This window comes from Accipiter gentilis, chromosome 18 (genome assembly GCF_929443795.1).
Source record: "Accipiter gentilis chromosome 18, bAccGen1.1, whole genome shotgun sequence".
NCBI lineage: Eukaryota > Metazoa > Chordata > Aves > Accipitriformes > Accipitridae > Astur > Astur gentilis.
This window is the reverse complement of record NC_064897.1, coordinates 10,644,969-10,658,132: the sequence shown is the minus strand read 5'-3', so window position 1 is coordinate 10,658,132 and position 13,164 is coordinate 10,644,969. Positions and strand designations below refer to the sequence as shown.

The following is a 13,164-nucleotide window of genomic DNA, read 5'->3' as shown; positions in this document are numbered from 1 at the left end:
CACCGCCGAGACAGGAGCCAGCCGCGGCGCAGCAGCGGCAGCAGCCCCGGCAGGAGACCCGACGCCCGCGGGGCCCGGCTCCCCCCTTCCACCCCCCCCCGCGGCCGGCTGGGCGGCGATGGCGGCGGGCGGCGGGCGGCGGGCGGGCCGCCGGGCTTAGGGTGCGGGCGGCGGCGGCGGGGCTGAGGCGGCCGCCCCCCCCCCCCCCCCACACCCCGCACCTCCCGCCCGCGGGCGCCGCATGGCGCGGGCCTGATGCCGGAGCGCGGCCCGGCGCCGCGGCGGCGCTGCGGGAGGAGGATGGCGGGGCTGGCGTGGAAGTGGCCGCGCACCCGCCTGCCCGTGGGGGCCAGCGCCCTGGGGGTCTTCGTCCTCTGCTGGCTCTACGTGTTCCCCGTGTACCGGCTGCCCGACGAGAAGGAGATCGTGCAGGGGGTGCTGCTGCAGCAGGGCAAGGCGTGGAGGAGGAACCAGACTGCGGTCGCCCTGTTCAGGTAGCGCCGTGCGCGGCCCAAGGGCGGCCGGGGACGGGCGGGCGGCCCCGCGGAGCGGCGGGCGGGCGGGCGGGCGGAGGCAGCCCGGCCGGGCGCCCTCCCCACCCCGCCGAGCCCCAAACTTTTGGTTTTGTGGTTTGTTTTTTTTTGTTTTTTTTTTTTCTAGCCCACCCTTTGTTTCTTGCCGGCGGGCGAGGGGCGGGCAGGGCCCCCCGCTCGCCCGGCGAAACTTTTTGGGCGCCTCTGTCCGCTGCGGGGAGGAGAAGGGGCTCGGCGCGGGGGACGGGGGGGGCTGCTTCCCCTGCGCGGGGAGAGAAGCCCACCTCGGAGCGCTGTCCGAGGGGGGGCTGAGGGTCGCGGGGCGTGCGGTGTTGCCCGCACAATAGGACGCTTCTGGCTTCCCGGATCGCAGCTGCGCGGGCAGCCCCGCTCTCCGGCTCCGAACAAAGCCGGGGGCTCGGAGCCCCGCTCCGCCGAGGGACCGCGAGTGCCGGCCTGCTGCCGGGGGAGGCTCAGCCTGCGGGTCTCCCCCCGGGATGCGCGAGGGAAGGGCTGCGTGGATGTTCGCTCGCGTCGGCGTCCTCGCTGCCGGGAACACTCTGGGAGCTCCGCGCTGGTCCTTGACTCTCTGCAGTTTATGATGGAAACCACGTGAAAAGGCACCTTTTTCTCTTTTCTTCTCCTCTCTCGGACGCGGCTGGGAAAAGGCACCTTTTCCTCCTCCGCTTCTCTTTTCTTCGCGGCTGGGAAATGGCGATAACCCTTGGAGCCCTTCTCACCTTCCCCAGCTGCACAGGAGAGGAGGAGTGTTGCAGTCAGGGTGCCACATCCGAGAGCGGTGGAGAACTAGGTCCCTGCGGCGGGGAGGATTTTTTTGAATGACCCTGGCTGAGAAGCGCGTGCGGTGGAGATCTGCATCCCCTTGAAAATTTCCTAACGCCTCTAGGTAGAATACAGACAATTGGAAGAGAAGCCGATTTCCCTCCCTTTCCTGAAGGGAAGCTGGGCTTTTTCCCTGTCCTCTAAGCAGCAAATGAAAGATCAGGGTGAGGGATAATCAAACTGCCTGCAAAAAGGCCCTCTTTCTTTAGCAGATGCTGGAATGCATCAGATCCAAATTCCAAGGGACATCTTTTCCTTTTTAAAGTGGCGTACAGCTTTTATTGATGTTCTTCAGTAATTTTTGAATGCAACTCGACTCGCGTTTGGAGCTAGCGAACTGGAGCTAGCATGTGATCGCTTAGTATCTTCTCTGTTGGGATAACAGAAACTTTACAGTTCTTCAGAAGCACCTTCTTCCTTTAGCCCCCGAAGCTTGCAGGAAATAGAAGCGATGAGAGGTGCTAAGTGGGCGTGGGGTAATACCATCTCATTGGGTAGGCCTGGAAGAAGTCCTTCCTTTAATACAGAGCCAACAGTACGGTACGGGTGCAGGATCCTTTTCCTAAAACACGAACTAACACTAGAAATTAGGCTGATCTGCTCAGGTACTAGTTCATCTTAAGCCTGTTGTGCCACAGACTCCCCTTTTTGGGCCTAGATGAATCCAGATTTTTTTTTTTTTTTTTTTTTTTTTTTTTGAAAATTACCCTGATAGATGATGTAGGAAAGAGTTTGATGTATTGTCTTTCATGTTTGTAAACCAAAACGTTGTTTGAAGATTGATAATGCTGCTGCACCTTCAGTTTAAAACCCCAGACCATTTCCACCACGTGATTTAGAAACAAAAACTCTGCGTGGGTCGTCAACTTGCCCATATGTTTTTCTACTCCCTAAGCATAGTGATTATCTCGGAGATGCTATTGAAGAGAGTCTCTTGCAATAAAAGGAGCTATTGTTTCTTGTCTGTGTCTCTTGATGAGTTGGCACAGTGCTAAATACAATGAGCTTTAAATCAATCTGCTTCAAAAATAAAATTTTTAGGAGGAAGCATACACTGGAGATACGTAGTGAGTACACCGTAATATTCAAATAATTATGAATGACGTAGAACTCTCAACTGTGCTGCACAAATTTGCTTCTTTTAGTATTGGTAGAAGATGATGAAATTGAAGTCCTTGTCAGGTAAGCTGCTGTATATTGTAAGGTGATTAACAGAAACAATATCCCACTCTTTGCTACAGTTCTGCTCTCTCTATGCAAGAGCACTGTAAAAGCTCCAAGTTTCGGTTTCCGCTCGAAACTGCCTATGAACGCGAGTCTTGGTTTTAATTGGGGAGTAGATATAGAGCTTCACAGAAATCCTGCCTGCGGACTTTGGAGTAATGCAGCTTTCTATACTAGCCTAATATTAAGTGGGTTTTAATGTATTATTAATATTTTATTATTTAAGAATGGCATTAATTGCCATTCTCTCTAGTCTTCCTGCCACACAGTCTGGTTACCAAACAATTTTGGTTTTACTCAGTTTTGAAGAATAAATTTGAATTTATCTGTGCTAAAAATCTATATGAGAGAGTGCAAAGTTTCACATTATGATTTTGTATAATACAGTATTTGTGGTACTGTACAGGTGTTTGAACAGCCAGGTTCTTGCTACGCAGAGAAAATGTCTGATGGTTTTGTATCTTTCTCCTCCTATAAACTCACTGGAGTCCTGTTGCTGAGGTAGATTATCATCCTCGAGTGATTATTAAATTGATCAAAACGTAGTTTTCAAAGGTTGCAAGTGCTATTCCCCCTTTGCCTTCTGTACCTGGATCAAGACAACCTCAGTTAAGTAACTTAGCAGGGTCAATGAAAACGTCTGTGGTAACTTGGGTTGAACCCTGGGCAGCCGAGTGCCAGTAACTCTTCAATCTCCACTGCTCCTTCCTCCTCCTCTCTGTACAGCCAGAAACCTCCTGTAAAGATCTGACCCGTGTCAACTCTTGCTTACGCAAGAACCCAGACTGTCCTGGTGCTTGTGGGATGGCTTACATGAGGGTTTTGTGTTTGAATATAGATTTGCAGAATCGGTTTTCAAATAGGAATTCCTGTGCAAATAGCCACAAATTGCTGCTTTTGAGGTGTGTGTTGCCTTACTGCAGCTGTAAGGACAGTTTGTGGGAGAAACAAAATGAGCAGGTTTAAGCCTTTGACTCCGGCCTGAGTCTGTGTTTAAAGCGCGCTCGCAGCCTTGACTCCGCACACAGGACTTCTGTGAGTGATCCTGGCATGATGAGGGTGTGGAGACCCGCTGCCAGCAGCGCAGTGGGTGTCTGTGCAAGAGCTGCCTGGATTCTTAGATGGAAGGACAGATCCCCAAAAGCCTGAAGATACAATTACGGCTATTAAAAGAGCTCTTGGTCCAAATCCTTTCCTCAGTTGAACGTAGCTCCCTTTAAAGTCTTCAAATTCTGGCCGTTCGAAACTCAGCACAGCCCAATGGCAAGCTATCGCTATTTGCATCCTTTAAATTTCAAGACACTAGTGACTGAGGGTAGTCGACCTCTCTGCTGTGGAAACATCTCATCTCTTTACAAATACTGAATAATAGTCTGTCAGTCAGATGGTAAACTGCTTGATCTTGAACTACAAAGTGGTCAGAATAGGAATGAGACCGTCATTAGAGTCACTAATGGCTAACGCGTCTAATTTACCTACAATATAATGGCTTGTCATCCTCTGTGGTGGTTAATGTTATTGCACCCTAATTGTTTTTACAGATTGCTTAGGGTTTTTTTAAGGGCCTAGCGCTGCTTAAATTATTTGGGCAAAAATGTTGTTAATTGCTGTTTGTTATTAGCAAAGTAAATGACGTACAATAATACCTTTAGGATTATTTTATTTAAAAAGATTGCAGTCGAATAAAGGCAGAACTGGATCTTTTCATCTGCCTTAAGAGCTCCGTACAACCACAAATCCCAAGCGCCGTATGTTTATCTGACACTTCTGCTTTGTTTGTTGCCCGGCGTGGGCCTCCTCTGGGGATTGAGTACACTTGTGGGGGGCAGTGGGCCTTTGACTGTCAGGGCTCCCACCTAAAAGGCTGGATGGCAATTAGAGTTTAGAGGTTCTTTGGGAAGAGATGGGACAATCTTCTCTGCAAGGCAACAGAAAGGCTACCCTTGAGATTCAGATTGCTTTCTTGGCTTCTGCTGCAGCAGCTTTGTGTGATGCTGAAAGGTCACCCTGGGTTTATTCTGGGGGTGGCTCGGTTGAGTTGGTGGCAGATGTCTCCTGTGACCTCGCTGTTTGTGACCTGCCTCCAGTCCAGAGCATCTGCTACAACTTGGCTCTGCTCCCCAGTGCTGTCCTCTCTGTCCCTAGAGCCAAACTGGCCATGCTTTTCTTAGCAGGTGGCTTCTCCACTGCTTTTTTGTTGGGTTTGGCCTCTTGTCCATTTTCCAGAGAGGAGAAGCTATGGGCCTGAAACCACACACCAGGGTCAGTGGCTGAACTGGACAGACTATCCGGATGTGGTGCACTCCGGTCCTTGCAGCGTGGACGTGGACAGACTGTGTGAAGCCTCTTCTACTGTTAGCTTTCATGTGCCTTGCAAAAAGAGTGCTCTGGTGCCGTTACGCGCCGCGCCGGAGGGGGTCTTCCCACTGTAACCTTCTCTGCCAGCTGCTCTCTGCCAGCTGTTAATGTCTGTGCCTAGAGTGCAGTCACAACAGGCGCTGAAGAACACCCCCTTGTGCAAATCGTTTTTCATTTTAGATTGTATTAATGCAGAACTGGAATTCCAGGTCACTTCTCTGTCTGCGTAAGACAAATGCTATTGCCAAGTCAACGAGAGGTTGTTTAGTTTCAATCGCTTTTTTTTCCTTCTCTTTTGAGGTAAGCATTGCAAATTATGTGAGTGGTGCGATCTACCGGGATATTTCAAGGCAAATCTGAGATGAAACTTCATAGTGCTCAGGTTGACTAGGTAAAAGTTTTGCCCTACTTAAACAGCCTTATCAGATACTGAATTATTCCTGCTTCTTTCACTGAGACAAATGAAGAATAGATTTGGGATTAGAGCTGGGAGATGCTGCATTAGATGAGTCTACCTCTGTGGCTCATGAAGCCCTACCCTAAAACCATCAGATATGCTCAAATGTTGTGCATTGGCAGTGGCCAAATCCAGCTTATTTTGCTCTCCTGAGTAGGTGTCACTACTGCCTGGCTGTGTTTTTAACTCGGTTGTTAACATTTTGAATGACTTTTTTGCGGCTGTATTTGCTGCATTGGTGGTAATTGGGTATTTGTAATTTGTAGTTTCTTGGTGTCTCCAGCTGAGACGGGAAGTTGTTTTGGTGGAGAGGTACAATTTGAAGAGCACGTTAAAGGTGAGAGAAAAAAAGTGTTCTTATCCCATTTTATTATTTGGAGGCTGTGGTGAAGGCAGCAAGCTCCAGAGAGATCTGGCATCTATATCTTCAAGGGCTTTCGGTGTCTTTGCTAAATTACATGAAAACAATGAGAGTTAGTTATCTGAGTTAGTTCATGGCGTCTTTGCAGACGAGGGGTGTGGTGGCAAGATAGGAATTGACTTAAATTCCTGAGTTCCAGGTCACGGTATCCTCCCTCCTTACCCCAAAGCAGCATTTTGTTACAGACTTCCATTCTGCCTTCCTTACGAAACAGACAGTGGAGATCCCTGTTTCTAGTATCTGCTCTTGCAGAGTTTGGATTGCTGCTTTACTTTGAATTTGTAAAAACTCCAGTGCTGCCAGCATTTACGGGAGGGTGTAGCCAACTCCCCGAGGCTCTTTTCCTGTTAGCTGGGAGCATCCGAAGGCCCAGAGCCAGGCACTGGGGAACAGGAGGAACAGAGACTTTACCAGAATTTAGGTTACCCATCTAGGGCCCCGAAAGTCTGGTATGTGCATACACAGACACTGCTGGATGTATGTATTTTCACATCTGTGCTTTCCCTTTTTCTACCTTACAGTGGATGGAATGGGCACTGAATCATCCACACAATATAGTAACTGGTGATTTATTCCTCTACTTGTAATTTTCATCTTCAGAGCAGCCAAGAGTGTTGCTCCCATTTGCTGTGTGTTCAATGACATGTATAAAAAGACCTATTTTTGAGGCTAGTTCCTACTAGGTAAATGCATGGAAAATGAATTGTCTTTCCCGCTTCAGTATTTATCCTCCCACAGTGAGGATGAACCTCACTGAACTGAGGAGGCTGTTTGGACTGCAGTCTTCTGTTGTTCCAGTTTTCTAAGCACCAAAAAATACTTAATTTTAAATCTTTGTATATATATTAATCTTTTTTTGTACTCTGCATGCGGTTCCCAAAATGTAAGAAAATTGCTCGTAACGTTAAATCATTTTAAATAACTGCATGCAGTTAAATTCATACTGAAGCACGTTAACCTGTATTATGTAGTATTTGCAAACCTCAGTGGAGATTCAGGTTTTGTCCTGTCACAACTTTTACGTACAGAAGACCAGAGACAATTCTTCTCCCAGGTCTTGGAATCTAAACTGATTAGATAAACAGAGCGTGGGGTGGGACGTGGCAGGTGGCACTGATAAGTCATTTAACCCTAGGAAAGTCTTTGTCTGTAAAGTAATTATTATGGAAGCTCTGAGCTTCATGAAGACGCTGCGCCTGTTCCCTTGACCTTAGTGGTATTTGGAATTTTTAACAAGGTGAATTACACAGTGGAGAACAACATCCTGGCTTTACCCAGGATTCTGGAGGTCCCTTTCCCACTGCTCCATTCAGGAAAAGGGTGAAGGCTGTGAAATTAAATTGTTGTGAAATATTTTCTGGCCAGCAGAGTAGTGGTTTTTTTGTTGTTGTATTAAATCAACAGACTGAATTATTTTGACTTTTCCTATTCTCTCTGCCTGGAAAATGCCCTCCTGAATTTCTTGGTTTAGAGATTCTCTTTTCAAGTGGAGATGTGGCTACCATCAGGCTTTTAAAGCTGCTGGGAACATTCCGTGCTCTGAATGGTTTTCAGTCCAAGAATGTGTGCGGTGAGATTTATCCCAGCTATGCAGATTAGGAATTTTGATTAATGGAGTGGGTTTTCCCTCCGTTAATACCAGTTTTAATATGAAGAAATACCTGGGCTATTTACTAGTGATAGGCCGCCTGAATGTTTGCTGGAAGAAATGATCCAAATACTTGTGCTGAGGGTTTGATGGGTATTGGTCCTTTTTGCTACTGGTACCTGGAGGTAACAGCTTAATACCTGTCAAGTGCTTAATGCTTTTGTGTAAGTTTTGGTCTTCTTTCTGTGGCTTCCACTGAAGCATTAGTCTATTTAAAAGGGAATAGAATAGGTCTTTATTCCATATATAGTATTCACCTGAGAAATGAATCCCTGTTCCTGGATAGTAACGCACCGTTTTACTTCATTTTCCCTAATGAGTTGCAGTGTTAGCAATGTTTGCAGGGTCTTCTTTTTCTAAATGTCGATAAACTTTTAATTAGTGATGGGTAAGTATTTTCATTACATTTCACACTCTTATATTTGTCACAAGTCCTCACCAGTATTTCAATGATGGTATGTTACCATTTGTCATAGGTTGTATGCTCTGTCTGGCTCAGTATTTAAAAGCATGTATGTGGAATCAGACACGTGCCTTTGTGGGGAAAAACACGGGAAAGGATTAGTCAGAGGCTAAGGTTAATAAAGAAGCCAAAGAATGCATCTTCAGCTGCTGCTGAAACTCAGATTCTCTGCTTTTGACTCTACTTTTTCATTCTTTGGGCTAAGCAACTGCTTGTTTTAACCATTGTCCTTCTCTTTTAGCTGTTCGTCTTTGTTCTCTGTTCCTTCCATTTATCTTTTCTTCTATCAAAGTCCCATCCTGGGAGAAAAAACACATAGAGCTTGTGTGCTGTTTGCTGCCATTGGCCTGCTCAGCTGCCTTGTTACGTGCATTTTTCCCCCTCCCCAGATCTGTCTGGAGTGTTCGGTCTCTGTCATCTCTTGCTTACTGAGTGACACTGCCGGCCAGCAGCGCACCCCTCAGCTTCATGCTGTCACGTCGCGTTTGCTGGCAGCCCCCGAGCAGCGGTGTTCCCTAATGCCTCGTGTGGTGCCTTACGTGGCGTTGTGCGTTGGGCCCTACAGCACTGCCCGGTGTCTCAGACCCACTCGCCCCACAGCACAGGCGTCGTTCGGTCCCCTACACGCTGGCCCCATGGGAGCACCTTCGTGCCATCCTCAGGTGCTCCTCAAGACTTCTGCTGCAGTCGTGGGAGTCGGAGGGTGAAATGGTATTTGGCGAGTAGCAACGTGGAGCACAGTGAGAGCTGCTTGTGTGGAATGGGAGGAAATTAGGACCTGAAGAAAGGCCAGGAGGCAAAGAAGGGAAGGAGGTATAAGGCTAGTTGGGGAGTTGAGCATGAGTATTTGTTACTCTTTCTTCTTGAAGCATCCTTTCAGTTGGTCTTCGTGTTCTCTCATGGTGAACCTGACCCATGGGAGTCACGGACTTAGCGTGTTCCGTCTCCGGGTCATGTGAAAGCTTGGTGGGAGCCCCAAGAAAGGTGGGAGCTGAAAGATCTGTGGGCTCTGTCACTGGACTGCAGCAGCGAGTGCTGCAGTAGACATCCCTAAGTAGCTGGAAGTGCAATGTCTAGGTTGTAATCTTTAGATTACCTTACTTGTTTATGGGTGATTTTACTGTCCATCCGCTCAGGCAACATTAGGTTCTTATTTGTCTGAGCAAGGTTCAGACTGTTTGCCGTCTCCTGCATTGTGCCATTTACTACTTAATGGCAATGTAAAAGGCATGGGAATAAATCCATATAGGGTATGGCCATAATACGGGATAGAAAGGAAATGCAATATTCATGAGGCAATAGCGGAGGAGTGCTGTTGGATCGGATGAGAATGGGAATGATGGGGAGAAATCTCTTGCTACAGCTTGCTTGAAGATAGATTGCTTGCGCAACCATGTGCTCTTTGCGTTTCCTGGCCTCCCTCAGATGGCTGCTCTAGGAGGGCAAATAGTGACAGAGCAACTTGTGCAATTGTTAACCCTGAAAACAAGTGAACAAGGAGCAGACACAAAGGGCTGTGAAGCGGGAAAGTGTTGGCTTGTTTCTTCTCACAGCCTTTAAGCACAGGAATGGGTAGGAGCAATGCAGTGAGATGAGTGAGGTGGTGCAGTTCTCAAGCACAGAGGATGCTTCTGTGTTATATTATGTAGGATTCTTTGTGATGCACACTACTGCCTGACACGGGTTAAGACTTTCCAAATTTTTTTTCCAATGTTTGCTGCAAGTGCAGAGTCTAGGTTAGTATGCGTATGTGTGTTTGATGGGTACGATGAGGATAGCCATTTCTGGAGTGAGTGAACTATCAAGGTGCCTGGAGTTCATGCTAATGCTTGAATAAGCCTGTGTGGGGAAATACAGAGCTAAAGAGCTTGCATCAGTGGAAGGCTGTATGTTTCTGTGTGATCCAGATGTTTCTGCAGAGCAACAAGATTTCCAGAAAAGTCAGAACAAAGAAAGTTTTAAAAGGGAGGTGAACAAATAGGGAGAATCTTCAATAAAAGTAAGTCATGTCTTGGGCAGGAAAAAGAGGGGGAAAATACTCTTCCGGGAAGGAGGGGAAAAAAACTGCAGAAGGGTTGTGAGGTGCACAGAAAGATCATGGGCCATGCTAGAGCAGTTGATTGCAACCCAGGTTGAGTGAAAAATACCTTTGAAAGAAATACATGCTGGATTTAATTTTTATTTGCTTTTTACTAGACCTCTGTAATTTTTATGATATTAATTAAGAAATACTGATGGCATGAGAAACTTAAGTCTGTCTACATATGTCTGTCCCACACTTCTGAAGAGCTATCTGTAAACCAGATGGCTCACCTGTAAGTTCTCAGAATGTTTATGTTTCATCCACAACTATTCTTTGGTTACGTGGAGAGGAGTTTAAAATTTATCACTGTGAGGGTCTTAATTCAGGAGTATTAGGAAGCCTTTTGCCAAGGGCCATGACCCTGGCTGTTTTCAGGCTCTGGAGTTCTGAGGCTCAGCAGTCCAGGGGATGTCCACCTGCAAAATTTCGCCTGGCTTGGTGGTGGTTACTCCTCTCGCCGAGCAAAGCAGGAAGAGATGCTGAACTATGTATGCTTGCAGTTAGGGGCAGTTAATAGGACCTGGGGAATGCTACAATGTCTGCTATTGCCCACCCTTGTAATAGTTGTGCCAGCTCCTGCAATCAAGTGAATGTGTGATGGTCTTGATTTCATGGAATAAAAATGAAGAAGGAATTTTTTAGTCCTCATGGCTAAAGTGAAGGGCTTGAAAACATGAATGGCAGCTTGTGCCCCAAAAGGCAGATAAAAATCCATTGTGGGCTCTTGTTTTTCAGATGCCTAATTTTTGTGCCTTAATCATAATTTTGGGGGCCTGACTCATGACTTTTAAATGTTAGGAATTGCTATAATGAGAATTACGTATCAGCCTATAATTAGATGCATTTTTTTTAACTAAGGAAACTGCAACAGTGAAGGGAATAGGAGAAACAAAGCCAATCTGGGCATTCCTTTTTAGGTCATATTATTAATTGAACATTTTGTCTTGGCACCCAGCAAGCATCTAGCACAAACACACTTGCTGAGCCTTATGGACAAATGCTGAAAATCTCCACGGTTTAGGATGCCCACTTGAATGAAGCAGTAAAAATGTACGAGATATTTATTCTTTCTAACCCACTCCAGTCATTGCCTTTAAATGTTTAAGCATATCCAGAAGGGAACAGCAGAGTGTGGAACTTGAGCTAGCTGATCCAAAAATGGTAACAACAACAAAAAGTAAACCTATCATTAGAGAAATCATGTGTTTTGATAGTTCTGTTTAGACAACAGAACAAGTGAAAACACTTATCTTGTGTAGTTCAGTAAATGCTAATGGGTCCAGCATGTGATAACATGTTTATTTTTGCCTTGGGTCTTTGATGAGTGAACATAGTGCTTTTTCTCATTTTGTTTTAAAAAAATCTGTTTTGTGCTTCACTTGTCAAACAGGCCATTGCTAGTGAAAGTCTTGTGCTAAGAGGGTTCAAGTTGTTGTTCTTCCCCACCTAATTTGTGGAAAAATGTATTCGCTGGCCTGAGTAGTTATACTGTCGGTTAGTTTTATAAGTTTAGTACAAATTCTGCTTTCTCTTCTGCTGTGGAACAGCAGCTGTACATCACGGAGAAAAGCAAAGTTACCTCTGCTGGCATGAGGCAAATGGGCTGGTGGGGTTTCCAGTGGGGTGCAGCCTCTCTTCTTTGTACCATAACCAGGAGCACGTGTGTAGTGTGCTTTCACTTGAAATCACAGGTCAGCCTAGATGAATATGAGCTTGCTCAGGAGTGTAGAGCTTCAGTTCTTTCCCAAAAATTTGACTTAATCATTTGGTTTCAGGTGGTGTCCTGTGTGGCTGTTCAGTCTGTCCTGTTGTTGTGGTTTAAGCCCAGCTGGCAACAAAGCACCATGAAGCCACTCTCTCACACCACTGCTGGTGGGATGAGGAGGAGAAAATACGGGTCGAGACCAGGACAGGGAGGGGTCACTCACCAGTTATGGTCACGGGCAAAAGACAGACTCAACTTGGGGAAAAACAAAATCAATTTAATTGACTACCAATCAAATCAAAACAAGGATAACGAGAAGTAAACCCAAATTTTAAAGCACCTTCCCCTTGCCCCTCCCTCCTTCCCAGGCTTAACTTTACTCCCAGTTTCTCTGCCTCCTCCCGCCCCAGCGGCGCAGGGGGACAGGGAATGGGGGTTGGGGTCAGTTCATCACATGTTGTCTCTGCCGCTCCTTCCTCCTCACTCCTCCCCTGCTCCAGTGTGGGGTCGGTCCCTCCCACAGGAGACAGTTCTCCACAAACTGCTCTGGCATGGGTCCTTTCCACGCGCCGTAGTCCTTCAGTCACAGCCTGCTCCAGCGCGGGCTTTCCCACAGAGCCCCGGCCATGTTGGGGGGCATCCATCCCCCTGCTCTGGCATGGGCTCCTCCCCGGGCTGCAGGGGCATCCCCTCCTCCTCCTTCTTCACTGACCTTGGGGTCTGCACAGGGGTTCCTCTCACATTCCAATCCCCCTGCTCACTGCACCTTCCCCTTCTGAAATCTGTTCTCCCAGAGGCACTACCGCCATTGCTGATGGGCTCGGCCTGGGCCAGTGGCGGGTCCGACTTGGAGCCAGGGAAGCTTCGAGAAGCTTCTCACAGGAGCTGGCCCTCTAGCCCCTCACCTGCTACTAAAACCCAGCCACACAAACCCAAAACACCTATGAGACTCTTACTCGTTTCCATTTAAGATCAACAACAGATTTTGCCTTAGAGAAGTTAAAAAGAAGTCCTAAAAGTCCTGATAAGTAAGTTGTTTCTACTCATGAAATGCCCCTGGTCTACAGGTATTTCTTAAACAGTTTGGTAACCGCTAAGAACAGGTTAGCTTTCAACAAGTTTAATGAATAAATAGCTAGGCTTTGTAATTTCATTATCACCTTTTTGGGTCTAAACTAAATGGGCTGAATGTATCAGGGAGGAGAATCTCCCCAAACACGCTGGCTCTGGACCAGGCATCAAGCACATGAACATAATTTAAAAGTATTTTTAAACTAACTTTCAGGCAGTATTCCTATCTCAAGATGCCTAGTTGAAGGACTAAGTAGGTTGAATGATTTATTTAATGAAATTTTGCTTTTATCCTCATACTTAGCAGATTTCTTGCATTAATTGCTTGAAGGTTTGTTTAGGATTTTTGCTTGTTCTT

The 13,164-nt window shown here is 46.8% G+C and overlaps 1 protein-coding gene across 1 annotated transcript in view; it reads left to right on the top strand.

Moving 5' to 3' along the window:
• The first annotated feature begins 220 nt into the window (after window positions 1-220).
• ST8SIA1 (ST8 alpha-N-acetyl-neuraminide alpha-2,8-sialyltransferase 1) overlaps window positions 221-13,164 on the top strand; it is a 121,907-nt gene continuing 108,963 nt past the window's right edge. The window contains exon 1 of the mRNA XM_049821905.1: window positions 221-494. Coding sequence (XP_049677862.1) covers window positions 256-494 — 239 coding nt within the window. The 5' untranslated portion in view covers window positions 221-255. The remainder of the gene's footprint in view (window positions 495-13,164) is intronic.